Source organism: Zootoca vivipara, chromosome 3, assembly GCF_963506605.1.
Source record: "Zootoca vivipara chromosome 3, rZooViv1.1, whole genome shotgun sequence".
Classification (NCBI taxonomy): Eukaryota; Metazoa; Chordata; class Lepidosauria; order Squamata; family Lacertidae; genus Zootoca; species Zootoca vivipara.
In genome coordinates this window covers 21363975-21380382 of record NC_083278.1, presented here as the reverse complement: position 1 = coordinate 21380382, position 16408 = coordinate 21363975, and the positions used below count along the sequence as shown (strand labels likewise).

General features: G+C 40.7%; 1 protein-coding gene across 1 annotated transcript in view; it reads right to left on the bottom strand.

The window, feature by feature from the left end:
- CSMD1 (CUB and Sushi multiple domains 1) overlaps positions 1–16408 on the bottom strand; it is a 915553-nt gene that overhangs the window by 181694 nt on the left and 717451 nt on the right. The window contains exons 24-26 of the mRNA XM_035109950.2: positions 8383–8574; positions 4117–4243; positions 1822–2024 (exon numbers count right to left, since the gene is read on the bottom strand). Coding sequence (XP_034965841.2) covers positions 1822–2024; positions 4117–4243; positions 8383–8574 — 522 coding nt within the window. The remainder of the gene's footprint in view (positions 1–1821; positions 2025–4116; positions 4244–8382; positions 8575–16408) is intronic.

Below are 16408 nucleotides of genomic sequence, written 5' to 3'. Positions count from 1 at the left end.
AACATTTAAATAAGCATGACCTCTCATAAAAGTGATTATTTTTACTTCACGACTCTGTGCTAAGGAATCCTATGAAAGGCTTGTCAGAGCTCTGATAATTCTGCAGTTCAAAATGCAAACAAGTTCTGATTGGACATGTCTATACACATACCCCGTTACCACCACCGGTAGATCACTCAAGAATCCTTCGCCAATAGATCATAGCTGCCAAGTTTTCCCTTTTCTCGCAAGGAAGCCTATTCAGCATAAGGGGAAATCCCTTTAAAAAAGGGATAACTTGGCAGCTATGCAATAGATCCTTTGCTAAAATGCACAGTTGCTAGGCACAGGAACAATGTAAACAGCAAAGCTGGGGGCATAAGAAGGTCCAAGTTGCATCTCTCCTAGCAATTGTTGACCCAACCCAAACATTTTTCTTTCCCCATACTGGACAAGGCTAGCATTGTTTTGAATTAGCAAGTCTATTTTGGCTGAATATGAGGCCAGCATGTGCAGCAATGCCAACACCAGACAATTCATGGATCGCAGTGTCATGCAGAGATTCTGGTGCTACTGAACAGGGCCAGATTTAGGTTGGATGAGGCCCTAAGCTACTGAAGGTAATGGGACCCTTTATATGTCCAGCTGTCCTTTGTCAACAACAAATTGTCGCTAATTTTTGTGTTGAATATATGGAGCTAATAGGTATCTAAAGCCATTTGCACAGGCAGAATGTAGGCCTTACCTTCCAAGTCCCGGACTGCAGAATCCGGGACCGGCAGCCGTGTGACACCGGAAGTTGCGTCGACGTAACTTCTGGTGTCGCTTTGCCCTTCTATGGGCACCAAAAATGGCCGCCACCGGTTTCGAAAGTCGCTTGTACAAAATGGCCGCCGCCGACACCGGAAGTCGTGCCTATGCACTTCCGGAGATGCGTAGATGCAACTTTTGAAGCCGGCGGCGGCCATTTTTGGTGCCCATAGAAGGGCAAATCAGAAAGAAAAAAATGGCCGCCGGCAGGAGAAAATAACGGAGAAAAACGGGAGATAAAGTGATACGGGGGACCACCGGGAAAAGGTAAGTAAAAGCGGGGGTTTCCCAGGGAAAATGGGGTACTTGGCAGCTATGCATGTGTACAAGAGAGCCAAAATTTAGGAAGAGGTACCTGAGGTACCTGAATGGTTTTGGTGGCCACAACAAAGGGATATGGAAAAGGCCTTGCTGCATGATGTGGCTACAATGAACTTGTTGTTACCTCTTTATTCCCCACCCCCCTTGTATCAGGGAACAACGGCATGGAAGCAGTGGCTTCTTATTCTACACAGCTTGCTTCCCTTTAAGAATGAAATGTTTATGATTCAAGTAAATGCCTTGTTGGATATGAAAGGCAGCAATTTGCACAACAAAGTTTTTCAGGTAGAATCTGATCTGAGGCACCCCTGTATATTACAACTTTCCTGAAGAAGTGTGTATGCACACGAAAGCTCACACCAATGTCAAACTTAGTTGGTCTCTAAGATGCTACTGGAAGGATTTTTTTTTTTTTTTTACTACGGCAGACCAACACGGCTACCTACCTGTAACTATTACAACATATGTTAAAGTTGTGTCATTTGAATACAAAATTCTATTTTGACAAGAAGCATACAGTAGAATATTTGGGGGAACTGTTTGTTGATATTTCTAGCAAATGCCAGCTAATTCAGCATACAGTCAATAGATTCTGGGTTCTTACCAGACTGAAACTTGTTTTTAAGATGGCACACCAGACCACGCTATTAGCAACAAAAACATGAAGAGCCAAAACTTGGTTTTACTCAAGGACTAAACAAATTCACCTACTTGAAAACTGGATAGAAAATCCTGATTTGCTGATGAAGAAGTCACTGTCAAATTGCAAAGTCAGGGAGTTGAAAGTACTATAAATATCTTCAGGAAGAGCTGAGCCACTCCACTCTTTCAGTAGAATACTGCTTTCAACAGGACCATCCCACACTTTGAGTATGTCATGAGCCACCTCAGTGTCAAAAACAATGAAATGCAGACTGCAAATGAAAGAAGAAGATGAGACATTTGTCATTCATGGCTACCTTTGGTGCTAAATAAAAAGGGCAGATTAAGGAATGACAGGCACGTAACAACACATGATTAACCATGATTAAATCCATTAATTTGAATGAACGTAAGTGTTAATCTTCTTTGTTTCATCGTGTTATAATAATTAAGATGAAGCTACAAATCATGTCCAGTAAAAAAGGAAGAAAACCTGGTTTATCAGCATTCTTCTCTGGTTAGCTACCAGAGATCATTTAGGATCTTCACAGTGCAAACGTATTTGTGGCTACTTGGATGTCAATCCCATTGAGTTCAGTGGGGCATTCTCATAAGTAACTGAGCATCAGTTGCCTGCATGTAAAACCAAATGTATTTTGTGGTTTTATATTTTGTTTTTATTCTGTGCACTGAGTGCACTGCTCTGGTTATAGGGCAGTATATAAATTCAAATAATAACAACAACCTAATGTAATCTCAGAGGTGGATTTAAGGGAGTATAACTGGTTGCATCTGGCTGGGTTTCCCCAGGTACTCTGGGCGGCTTCCAACAGAATATTAAAATACAATAATCTATTGAACATTAAAAGCTTCCCTAAACAGGGCTGCCTTCAGATGTCTTCTAAACATGTGCACACTGCATTATGCCACGTTGTTCAGGGCCTCACTTGTTACTTAACATTAGACATTCACAACTGAAAGTAAACAAGAATATTGGTGGGTTGTTTTACCTTTTCCCATATATAGTTCAATATCTGGTCAGTTACATAAGTCAGACCTTGGAGACCTGAATACACTTGAAGCATGAGAACGCCTACTATGCTGATAAGCACGTCATGATCTTTCATAGATTTTGTTACCATTTCCACACTGTGAAGCACTGTCCACATTTTTAAAAACATTAAACATTACATGTGATGATGTAAAACACTGCCCAGAGAGCTACACTTATTGGAAATGGTCACAGTTCAATGCCGTTTTTCCACTTGCTGTAATAAATATTGACTCAGAAGGCTGCTAATAAGTAAATATTAAATCTGTTTTCTACCTACAGGTGCTTGTTTGTAATTTCTTATTTCATTCTATATTAATTTCACATTTGCCATTCCCATTAAAATGCAAATGGAGCAATGAATTCACTCGTGATTGAGTGGGTGTCTTTTGGTCTAGTATTAGGGGAATACAGTTATCTTTCTATTCTAGGAAGAAGAAAATGAAATTGTGTGGAGAAAAACATTATGAATTTCTCTGAATATGTATAAGGAAAGTATTTTAGCAAACAGTTTCCCTCCCCAGTTAAACTTTAGCCTATTTATGTAAGAATATTAACTATTTGAGAGTAAACATGACACTTAAAAGTACAGTGAATTAGGATTTTCATTCTACTGCAGTTAGAATGCATTGCAAAAATTCTAATATGCTATCATTCCTGAGAGATTGCATCTGCACTGCTACATAGGCTCATCTATATCTCCTCCACCTGAAGAATGGGCAGTTTTCTTGCTGTGGAAATGAGTTCTCTAATGGTTTGTGAATTACTTCCTGAGAAACCCTTGCAATGTGATTCTGCAGATCAGTTTTGCTCAGTGAGACCAATATAGTTACTTTCATTGCTAAAACTGGATCCAGTTCTAGTAAGTAGAGTAGATCCTATAAGATGCCATGAAAGGTGACAGGTTGGGATCGCATGCTCTCATCTCTTTTGTCACTTCATGGCAAGAATAAAGACCAAGTGTGGGTAGAACAGCATAAACGGCTACTTCTGATATGATGGGTTTATCTGCCCACAAAGAAATTTATAACAAGCATGTTCACTCACAAGTATGTCCCAATGAGTTCAGTAAGGCTGACACCCTAGTATGTTTGCATATCCAAGGTTGTCCCTTTTGGTCCTACAATACATATATAACCAATGGTAGCCCATGATTTTTGGAAGTAATTTTTTTTAAAGATAGTGAATCAGGCATCTTTTAATCTTGCAATTTACCCCTTAAAAGAGCAAACAAGAATGAGGTATGTATATAATGTAGATGGTCAAACATATAGTGCTACGACAAAATTTAGCATCTGAGACTGCATGCCTACCTAATTGTCCTCCCTGGGTCTGCTTCTATAATCCAAGTACAATGAAGGTTATTGTCATATGGAGCTGGATAACCAGGAGACAGAATGCGGCCCGAAGTAGCAGCATGGATACGTCCACCACATTCAGCTGAAAAGAAAAGGCGAAAACAATCAGTTTTTAGAGAGAAGTGCTTTGAGGTACTTTACAGAAAGGTTAGAACTCTTAATTTTAGTAGAACCTGATTGCTTGTAATATACCAAGCTGCTTGGTGAAATGATGCATGGTCAAGAGCCAGAAAAGAAAAATTAGAATAAAGAAAGGAAGTTGGAATAACTTTATGGGGTCTTGTATTAAACATTATATTTAGCCACCTAGGACATGCAAGGTGAATTCAAATGCAAAAGTGGTGCAGTGCAATCCTTTGAAAGTTGTTGGGGTTTTTTGGAGGGGTTGGGGGGGGATCTGTAAAAAAAACAAACAAACAAAAACCCAACACATTTTTGGACATATTTCCTCAAACAATAGATACTTCTACACATGTTTAATTTAAAAATGTGCACTTTAAAATCCAAGAACTGCATTGGAGAATCTAGAGAAGTGAAAAGTCCAAAGAATAACCACCCACACTTTCATCCAGGAAATGTGAATCTAGTCGGTTTGTATAACAACTCACATAAATCAAATACTTCAAGCATTTCTACTTCTATCAATGTTCTTTCTTAGTTGTGGTAGCAGTAGTAGTGCACTAGTAAGCAATGCTTTCAAAGTAGGGTTCATTTACATTTCGCCTATATGTGCTGCCAAGTGTATGAAAGAGCCCAAGAGATTTACGGTAGTTTGCTTGTGTGCTATTGTTTTAGGAAAGAGGAGCTAATTAAAACTTTAGACTTCATGAACAGGTAAGGAGCCTCTAGGTCTAAGAGAAACTTTTGCAGCCCTGGTTCAGATGATGCCTGTAAGTTTGAAAATGGTGTGTGACAAGGGGTAGACCTTGTGCCTTCCCTGTCCCCGGCAGCAGCAGCACTCTATCCAATCTCCCCCCCCCACCGTTGTTTCTGATGGGGTATAATTAGTTTTTTAAAAAACCAGAGAAAGGATAGAGAAGTACAAAGACATTATTCCACCCACAGTTCTGACAGTTGGCAGCTGTCTGGCAGGGCAGTGAATAACTGGGAAAGCCACCTTTGCTTTGTCTCCCCCGCAAATCTTAGGATTTAAGCCTCAGAGAACCAAAAGGGATTAAAAACAAAACAAAACAAAAAACAAGGAAAGGTACATCAATTGGTGACAAGGCAGTATCTGAGTAACCCAGAACTAGCTTAGGTAGCGTGAACAATAATTTCTTGTTATACTTTTAAGAAGTTATAATTCAAGCTTCCCTGTGAGCACTGTCCTATGGAATTAACCTAAAGTGTTAGCATTCAGATATGTGCTATCTAGCACTCCTCCTCCTGACAATATGCTTCTCGCATGGCTGAGCAAAGCACGCTCCACAAATAGCCCACAGCATTTGCATGGGTTGCAGCCATATGGCTGGAAAAGAAGAGTAACATTTTCTTTACCTTGATGGAAATGTTTTTCTTCTCACACTTCTTAATGTGTTGCACATATACCTTTTGATAGGAACATAAGACAAGCTATTTCACATCTTGCTCAGTCAGAATCCAAAGTTTTTGTAACTGGCAAGTCAAGATGACACAACCTTTATGTCATGTGCAAGCAAGGAGCTTGAAACAGCTGAGAGCACAGATGAAACACATAAGGGTACTCAATTAGTTTCATGTTTCTAGGTTTGATGCTTCTCTTACATGAGATTGAAAATATATTTTCCCAGGCAGAGAATTCTGCAAAGAATGTATCTACTCAGTCACTTTCCCTTTGTTCAGACACAGATCATACCAGACTTTCAATTAAAAAGAGAGAGAAGGGGGGAAGGGGGGAATCAAAGAATGCCACTTAATGTGTACAATGTGCTTAAAGCACGAAAAATTAGAATTGAACGGAAGACGTGATGACAAAGAAATGAATTTATGCATTATGCATGCCTGTTCCCACCCTCTTAAATAGATCCTTTTGTTGTCGGTGGGAAACCTGGCAAAGTTGTCCTGCATTAAACTTGGAAAAGAACTCCAAGTGCCCATAATCTCAGCTCCGCTGCCCGAGCCTACTCTGGGTGATGGGGCAAGTTTGCAGCTGGTGCCAAAGCCGCCATCTTGGATGCTGGGGTTCACGTACACTTGACATGCAATGCACCAGCACGTTAGGTGTGGCTACAGGAGGCTTATTTAAGCCCACCCCTCCTTCTCATCCTCTGCTCAAGGGCATCCTCCCTCCCTTTCTTTGCAGTTTGGCTTACAGTGGTCACTTCTGGGAGTTTTTGACTCAGTTGTCTGGTTCTGCAACTGGGTTTCTTCACCTTCTCCATGCTGTAGGGTTGGGAAAGGAGGTTGATTAGCCCTGGTGACTGTTCACTCAGCCATTAGGCCTAGGTTAATTTGGCTCCTGCACTGTTGCCTCTTTTAAACAGGTTAATCATGTCACTTTTGCAGGAAGGTGCAGCAAGCAGAGCATGTTAGGATAGCATGTTTGTGACCCTTGGGGATGACTGTCAGTGCCTAACGCCTGAACATGAGAGCAGGCTTCCTCAACCTTGTAGGCCCCTAAGGGGGTGGTGGTATGGGTAGGTCTCCCTACTTACCTTCAAGGTGTGGCTGGAGTTAGGGCTAGGCAAATATGCTTGCTTCTGGCCTGGCAGGGGTTTGGTCAGCCTGATAGCTGCACAAGCCCCATAAACATAAGCAATTCCCATACCAATAGTTTTGCTCTGCAGGTTTGTGTTTATAGGAATAAAAGTGTCACTTATTCAACCCAGCTACTGTATATGTCTCTCAGTGTTTGGCTATCAGCCTCAAAAGCTCATCTCAAAAGAAAGAAAAGCAGCTAAAGTTCCAGGTTATTTGCTCCCATATGAAATGACTTTTTCACTATACCTCCAATTTTGCCCACACAGAGCTTTTTCCCCACCACACAGAAACTACAGGAGTCATTAGTTCCTATGGGGGCAGAAAACAGGCACTGCATGGGTGAAATGGGAGAAGGAACAGCCCCTTCCTTGCAGATGGCTCATGAGAATGGCTGAAGGTTTCCACCTCCTATTTTGCCCTCACAACATTTTTCCTCTCCTCATACAGTGATAGTGAAATGGATCCCAAGACTAGCCAAGATGTTGGACTGGCTCAGAACAATTGCCAGCAATTCCAGCGGGTCTTTCTTTCTTTCTTTCTTTCTTTCTTTCTTTCTTTCTTTCTTTCTTTCTTTCTTTCAAGAGCTTGAGTAATTTCTGAATTACTTTGGAAAGCTCATCATCTCCAGTTTCCAGCAAGATAATAAGACCAGGTTTTGTGAGTACCTCATGAAAACAAACATTGAATTTCATATTAATCCCATTATTAATGGAGAAAGCATACAACTGATCTAGTCTTACCGTATATACCTTGTGAATAGAAAATGAGTAGAATATGATATAGTAAAAGTCCATGCAAAGAACAACACACAGATATTAGCCTTGCCACAAAACAGCTAAATGATGGTTTGTTAAGAAACTGGTCTGTGTTTCAGTGAGGGACAGGGAGAGATGGGGGGATATTTTTGTACATTTAAGAAGGCTTATATCTTCAGAAACAAGGGCAATAAAATAGTTGTTGTTGTTGTTGTTGTTGTTGTTGTTGTTATATTATTATTATTATTATTATTATTATTATTACAATCTTCTAGCTAGGGACCCAACTTTGCCACCAATTTTGCAGGGGGGCAGTTTCGACAATACCAGATAGGACAAACTAATTCATGGGGACCTCACAGAGAATGAGCATTCTTTTGAGAAAGAATTGCCACAGAATTTTGCTTCAAGGCAAAACATGAGGTGAATCTGGATATTTCTCTTTGGGTAAGAAATGTGAAGATAGGGACGTCAAAATTTCTTGTAGTGTGTAGTCCATTCATCCTAGGCTGCATCAAATGTCCTTCAAAAACCAAGGTAAAAGCATGCTAGAGGAATTTCAAGAAAAGCCAAAAGAATTCCAGGGAGAGTAGTAGTAGATTTCCTCTGAGATGGCCCACATATTTAATTTCAATATATGTATATGGTGGTGGTTGGGGAAAATCTGAGATAGATTATATACCATTTCAAAGCACCGTTATCAAATATTGAATAATGCATTATCCATAAAGAAAGCTATGAAGTGTTTAACACTAAACTTTTATATTACTGTGTTGTCTAACATTACCTGTACAAGTTGGCAAAGGCTTGTCCCAAACTCTTCGATCTCCACTTAGGCAGGTAATAGTGCTGCTACCGTGCATTGTGTAGCCTGGATTGCAACTGTACAAAACAACCGTATCTGTGTAATGGCCTTCATCGCGGATCTTGTAGCCATAGTTTGGCGTTCCAGGATCCTCACATTTCACTAAATCAAAGCCTATAAAAAGAAAGCAAAATATGGAAACACGCATTTGAATTTTGTATTGTGGCACACAATTAGTAATTTCATTACCAATAACAGAGATGATTCCCCATGTCTGTCTGCTCATGGGGCTTTCGACACCACCTCTAACAGAAGACAAAAGCAGGGAGATATTCACAGATTTCCCTTCCCTTTGCAGCTCTCCCACATTTCGCCTTCCATGCTGATTTTGAGGATCCTCTAATCCTTTGGGACATATTTTTTTTTGGGTGGGGTGGGGAGAAGGGGACACAGGAACTGTATGGGGAAGAGGGGAATCCGTCTTCTTTCATTAGTGGATTGCGCTGTGGCATAGAGAGAAAATTTGAGGCTACGTATGTTCTACGTGTTATCAGTCTCCCTAACTTTGTTTTCATGCGCAATGGGGGGGAGTTAGAACTGTGCCCATCAGATATGCCTATTCCACGTCTGACATCCTAGGTCCACATGCGGGTGCACCATGTGAATATGTACACATGTAAAAATCCAATGTGCAAAGTACCTAATTGGGTTTTCAGATTATAAATCAGATATTGTGCTGTTCATGCCCACACGTGTTGGAATTAAGGCATGTATACCCTATTCAAACATTACACCCAATGCGTGGACATCTGGGAGAATTAGAGGTGGGTCAGGCATACCTGGAGGGCAGGGTGGGAAGTTGAGTTTTCACTCTCTCGCCACTTGTGGGGGATAAGAATGGTGAGCATATCATCCAATTCGACCCAACAAGTATCTTCATTTCACATAAATTGAGATCCTCAAATTTGACCTCACTATTGTCCAATTTTGGGGCTCTTCTGATGTTATTCCTTCCTGTGCCATGGAGTCAATGTCAGAAAACAAAAATGTGATGATCTCTTGAAAACTGGACACTTTTTTATTAATTACTGAAGAAATAAGGCACAGCCATCAACATATGTCATTGGCGCATTAAATTTATGGCGATATTTCAATATGGAAATTACAAATAGCAATGTATTACGTATGTTCCCCCCCCCTTATTTTTGCAGTATTTGTATCCTATCATTCTGTGCAAATGCACCTCAAGTTGAAATCAATAAAACTTGGGGAAAATATATTTAGGTACTATAGAATACGAAAGCAACATACAAAGCATAACACAACAGTAATTCTAATAAATAAGTATGAGCTGGGCCCCAAATACCCCCTTAAATAAAATGGTTTAAGTTGCTCACAAAGAGTTACATTATTGTGTATGTATGTGTGGATCCATATCCATATCCAATTATTATTATTACTTTGGTTCTCCCCTCCAACCACTCACACTGCCTCAAAAAGACTTTGGCAAAAGCCAAAACCAGCCAAACACGGCCCTGAAACACTACTTTTAAACTACCGCTTAGTCAAGTGAAGGAGATTTTTTAAAATATAAATACTACATATCTGACGAAGGGTGCATTAACTGTTTTGTTTTGTTTGTAAGAACGTATTTAACTCTTTCCCCTAAACATTTTCCTTTTAAACCATTAAGATTTGTGGTAGGCTGACATACCTAACACCACTACATTTTTAAAAGGCTCCAAAATTAAGCATCAGTTTTCAAGCACTGGGAGAGTTGTTGTTGTTTTTTTTTAAAAAAAGCAGCATGATCATATCATCTGTGCCAAATCAGAAACTCAGTTGTAGCCAGATGACAAAGAAGAAAGTTTCAGAAACTGTTTCAAATGCAGCACAGCACAGCACAACAGAGTTGTTGCTGTAAGAGTAAAGTTAAAAGGTGCAGATGTACGAATGGATCATTCTGTGTGCTTCTTTGGGCTGGAGCCAGTCAGCATAAGTGAAAATAAGCGAACATTTCTGATTATGTGATCTGTGATTCAAATGACTGCAATGCAAACTGGCTGGGGATTCTCAGCAACAGATGTCAATCATACAGACATGAAAACATGATGAATCTGTTTATTCGCACCAGGTGCCTTGATAGGTAGGTAATAAGTAGCCTCAGAAAAATCTGCCAACATATTAGAAGGCAGGTCAGCTCTGAGTGTTATTTATCAAGCCTGCACACTGTTTACTGTAACAAACGCTGTATACAGAATAGAAACATTTCCTTCCAATGTATGGGCAGTGATACATTGCGTGTCAAAAACATTATACTTAACCACTTGTCAGATTTGTTAGTGGCAAAATATCATCACTTATCAACACAACTAGGTTTAAAAAGCTTCAAGTCAAATGGATTGCCCACAAGGCAGGCTTGCGTGTCCCTGCAATTTCACCTTGCCACAGAAAAAGAATAATAATAAGATGAAATGATGCATTTACCTTTCAGAAAAGAGGTGACCCCTAACAATGCACTTGGATGATAATCTCCTTAGGGAAGAGATGTGAGGAGAAATGCATTTTAAATCCAAAATATTCTGAACCAGAAGTTTGACTGTTGTTGCTAACTGGGGGCCACGTACCAGTACTTAGCCAGGGATATGTTCCCCTATGTCTCCTCCCTAGTGGTCACTAGTTAGAAAATGTGGGAGGGGAAAAACTAAGGCTGGAAACACATGCAATAAAAAGATAATTAAAAATACTGTGCATGCCCTGTTAGAGTTGTAGCAGGCAAACAATCTGAATATTGATATGGAAGCCTTGGCCATTTCCCACTCACTGCCTTCCTGGTCATTGCCTTCTCCTCCTTTGACTAGGAAACAGAGTACTGCAGATAGGCACTCTGAAGTGGGGAAGAGATTGTGACATGGAGCTGTGAGTCATTTTGTTGTGCAGCTGGAAGAGGAGATCGTGAAAGCAATAGCGGACTCAGGTAAGTAGGTAGGTAGGTAGGTAGGTGGGGGAGTGGGTGGCAGGCACATGTTTAGTTTTCAGGGCAGCTGAGAGCATATTCATGGCATTGTGGGTTCTCATTGTTACATCTGCCTTCAGCTTAAGACATGTTCTTTGTCACCCCTGCTTTACAAAATATCCTGTAGGCCACAAGGGGACAAAGTCAGCAAGGAGAGCAAGCAACACTACATCTACCTGGATTTCTCCAGCCAGTTCCCAGGTAATTCCAATCATGTGCCCATCTACTGCTTTGGATATTGTTGTAAATAAATGTGGCAAAATACCCAGCAGACCTTCACTTAGCTTCTGCCCATTTGGTCGTGTGGAGGATCCAGGAATGGCATTTCACTGACCCCTGTGCTGCCAGCTACTGCTTCTATGCTCAATAGGGATGGGCAAATATGCCAATTTTTATTTCTCCCAGTTTCTAATTTTTCAAGTCATAAGTTTCAGTTCTCTACACTTCCAAATCACTTTTCTCTTTTTTTTTTGAATCCTCATGAAAATTCATTACCATTTTAGTTCAAATTTTTCCTAATTTTGTATGCAATTTTGACGAATATAAACATTGTTTTCCAAAGGCAATTTCCCCCTAACAGAATGCACTTCTGTATTTTAGGAATACATGCGCTGTCTGCACAATTTAACCCATTATATATTACTTGGCTGGAGAACTGCTCTGAAAAACGCAGAAAACAGTGAATTTCAAAAGTTGGCTATATTTCTGCTCTCTTATTGTTTCAGAAAATGTGAATTAGGTAGGTTTGCTGTTGTGAACTGAATCAAATTTCTCTCCCAACCCACTACTCACTGTCTTTCCTTACCCTGCACAGGAAGTTTTCTCACTCACGTGAGAGCTTATCCAAATACTTAAACCCAGTGCTTTTTGTGACTGTACACACAGATGAAGAGTACTGGCACCTCTTCATTTGAAACTGTTCTGCTTCTTTAATTTTGTTCAACTGAACCAGGCATAGGCAAACTTGGCCCTCCAGATGTTTTCGGATTACAACTCCCATGGTCCCTAGCCAACAGGACCAGTGGTCAGGGATGATGGGAATTGTAGTCCCAAAACATCTGGGGGGGGCGAGTTTGCCTATGCCTGAACTGAACTCTGGAAGCACCAAACATTACTTTAATTCAGCTGGAAGTCTAGACTGTCCAAAATTATGTTTATAATCTGATTTTCTGTTGTCAGTTGCTGTAGAATCTTGAGCGCAGAAAGGCTAGTTTTGTTGACAGTGAAAGCTGAGCTGTTTTTCTTTCAATAGCTCAGAATACACAATGACTTTCTGGCAAAGGGGGAAACAGAACTCCCCCTCCCCCAATTGCATCTCTTCCCATGTTCCAGAAGGAAAGGCAATCAACTTAAAAAAGCAGCCGCTTTTGTGATGCTTGGGTGAGGGTTGGAGATCCCAAGAGTATTACTTGACAGGAAGTAAGGACCAAACATGACAGATGGCTCCTTTCCCTGTTGAGCCCCATATTTCTCAGGAGCTAAGCAAGAATGACTAGAGATGGTGGAAAGTAACTGAAGGAACCTCTCGGAGTGCACTGGGTCTGCTTCCATCCCTTATCAGTGACCGAACTGATCTTCCTCTGACCACTGAGTTTCCTTTCATGCCATATTATGACTTTAAGTCTGGAAAAACTCTAGATGTAGTATTTTAGGTATCAACCTTGATATGGAAGGAACTAAAGTGAGCAATTGTTCAGTGTTTTCAAGTCAGCAAGGGAAAGTTCCAAGTGAGGCAAAATTATGCCTTTTCTTTCACAGAATGGGTTTTTCTGTTGTGTTCTATTATCACACTGTTCAATCTCTTCCTTTAAGGGTATCTTGCTCTATATAAATGCCAAATGAGCTGTATTGTCAAATGACAATATACCTTTTGAGGGTGATAAACAAGAAAAACCAGAGTTCAGGCAGAGGGCCCATAAAGTAAATATACGTGAACACCAACTGCACAATAATATTCTTTATCCCCTTTCTGTGTCATAACCTGTCCAGTGCATCACAGAGAATGCACTGCCTATTCTAATAATAATTCCTCAGCCTATACGAGGGCATTTACAAGCAAAAAAGCATTTTAAGGTTTCTGTCAGTTTATTTTAAACTCTAATCTGATCAGACTTTTTACCTGGGGTGAAGTGTTATGCAGTCTGACTGCAAAGAACATAACAACTTAAAGTCTCTCTGGCATTAGAATTACACTTCCCTTCTCTCTCTCTCTCTCTCTTTCTCTCTCTCTCTCTCACACACACACACACAGTTTTCAGCAAATAAAGCCTACAACTTTTCAACATTACATGTCATTCTACCATTTTTTTCCCACTACTTGTTTGATTGACTGCACAGCGTTCTAAATTTGTGCAGATACTATGCATATAGATCAGGATCCTAGTTTCAGAATGTTGACTACCGTGCAAGGAAGGTTTGTAGATGTGATGACATGAACGGGTAGTAAAGCACAGCTGTGCTCTTCACTTCGCAAAGTGTTAATCACGGAAGGTAGTAATGATTGATTAGGCGTCTATATCTCTGGCTACTTTTACTTGCCTTAACAGGACATCACATTACACAGGGAAGCAGGATAAATAATAATAATAATAATAATAATAATAATAATAATAATAATAATAATAAATTATTTATACCCCACCCATCTGGCTGGGTTTCCCCAGCCACTCTGGGCGGCTTCCAACAGAAAAATAAAACACAATAATCTATTAAACATTAAAAGCCTCCCTGAACAGGGCTGCCTTCAGATGTCTTCTAAAAGTCTGGTAGTTTTTTTCCTCTTTGACATCTGTTAGGAGGGCGTTCCACAGGGCAGGCGCCACCACCGAGAAGGCCCTCTGCCTGGTTCCCTGCAACTTGGCTTCTCGCAACGAGGGAACCGCCAGAAGGCCCTCGGTGCTGGACCTCAGTGTCCGGGCAGAATGATGGAGGTGGAGACGCTCCTTCAGGTATACTGGACCGAGGCCATTTAGGGCTTTAAAGGTCAGCACCAACACTTTGAATTGTGCTCGGAAACGTACTGGGAGCCAATGTAGATCTTTCAAGACCGGTGTTATGTGGTCTCGGCGGCCGCTCTCAGTCACCAGTCTAGCTGCCGCATTCTGGATCAGTTGTAGTTTCCGAGTCACCTTCAAAGGTAGCCCCACATAGAGCGCATTACAGTAATCTAAGCGAGAAATAACCAGAGCATGCACCACTCTGGCTAGACAGTCTGCAGGCAGGTAGGGTCTCAGCCTGCATACCAGATGGAGCTGATAGACAGCTGCCCTGGACACAGAATTGACCTGCGCCTCCATGGACAGCTGTGAGTCCAAAATCCTCACACAGGACCTTCACTGCCTTCACCGGTTCTGATTTGAAAGAGAGGTAGAGCTGGGTATCATCCGCATACTGATGAACACCCAGCCCAAACCCCCTGATGATCTCTCCCAGTGGCTGCATGTAGATGTTAAAAAGCATGGGGGAGAGGCCAGAACCCTGAGGCACCCCACAAGTGAGAGCCCAGGGGTCTGAACACTCATCCCCACCACCACTTTCTGAACACGGCCCAGGAGGAAGGAGCGGAACCACTGTATGACAGTGCCCCCAGCTCCTGTCCCTGCTCCCAGGATCAGCTGAAGTTGTAACCACTTCAAAAATCCTGACATTTCTGAATGAGATTAAGGGAAATCTCTATTGATGCAAATTTGTGGTGCATTTTTGTTCTGTGTAAACCTTCTTGCCATGTAATTTCTGATATAATTATACTTTTGAAGTCCAGAAAAGAAATGGAGGTAATCAAAGGGTTTAGTGAAGCAGGTGTTGTTTTACATTTATGTTGAAATTGTATCTTAAGAATGTGATGATACAAATGCTTCTGATGGCATTTGTAGAGATATGTTCCTTAAAGTTCCAGTGACTCTGATCTGAGTCCAAAAGTTTAGCATGATTAACATGCCCAAATAGATTATGCAAGGTCTCAAATGCACTGAGCCCAATGGCAGTATTTCTTAACAAGGAAAGTAGTAAAGAAATTTATGACACCGTGGGGAGTATATTTAAGGCGAATTTGTCCCCCCCCCCCAAATAAAGCAGTTTTGAAAATAACATGAAGTACTCTTTTTTTGCAGTCCTGATCTTCTATCAATAGCCTTAAGGCAAACATCTGGCTGCTTCCTAATGACCCAGGTATGATTTATGGCACCTACTGTTATTTATTTGATCGTTTATTGTCTTTGTAAATTCATTAGGCGCTGATGAAAATACAATGTTCACAACAAAACTGTATGTTGCAAGAGCATCCATGTTTTGAACATAACTACTGCATGTGCAGGCAGACCATTTCTTCCATTAATTACAACCAGAAGTGTGTTTGTAATTAATAAATTGTCTCCGTGCCTCTGGCTATTTTCACTGGATAGGAGGAATCATGTACGCCAACCATCATTATATCAAATAATTAAAGGAGATGGGTTGTTTTAAGATCACAACTTGGAACAAGAGTTTTACACTTCCATGAAAAATGGAATCGCTATTCATTTTATTATTATTATTTTTGTATTTGTGCAGTGCATGTATTCTGCAAAGGGGAAAGATTAGGACAAAGAATATAGAGGGTTATGTTCCAGGTCAGAAGATACTGAAAAAAAGCAAACTGTTCAGGATGGTCCTCTGAAGGGAAAAAGAAAGAAAGATGTGAATGCATGGAGATGTATTTCAGCTCTCTTGTCGACATGCAACAATTTTAAACATAAATCACAGCTTACAATGGATTTATTTTCAGCTTCTGCACTGTGCGCGTGCACATATTGTGCCAGCTGTGGGCCAAATGAATTTATATGTCCTATTATTTTGATTTTATTCTCTTCTCACATACTTGGTGCCTCTTTTTCTTCATGCCTGCCACCTGACATATCAGCCCATTCTCATTTTGTTCTGAATGTCATTTCTAAGGTTAAGGGGTAACCAGCCAGGCAGCAGAGAATATTAGCACCTTACACGGCAAAGACAAAA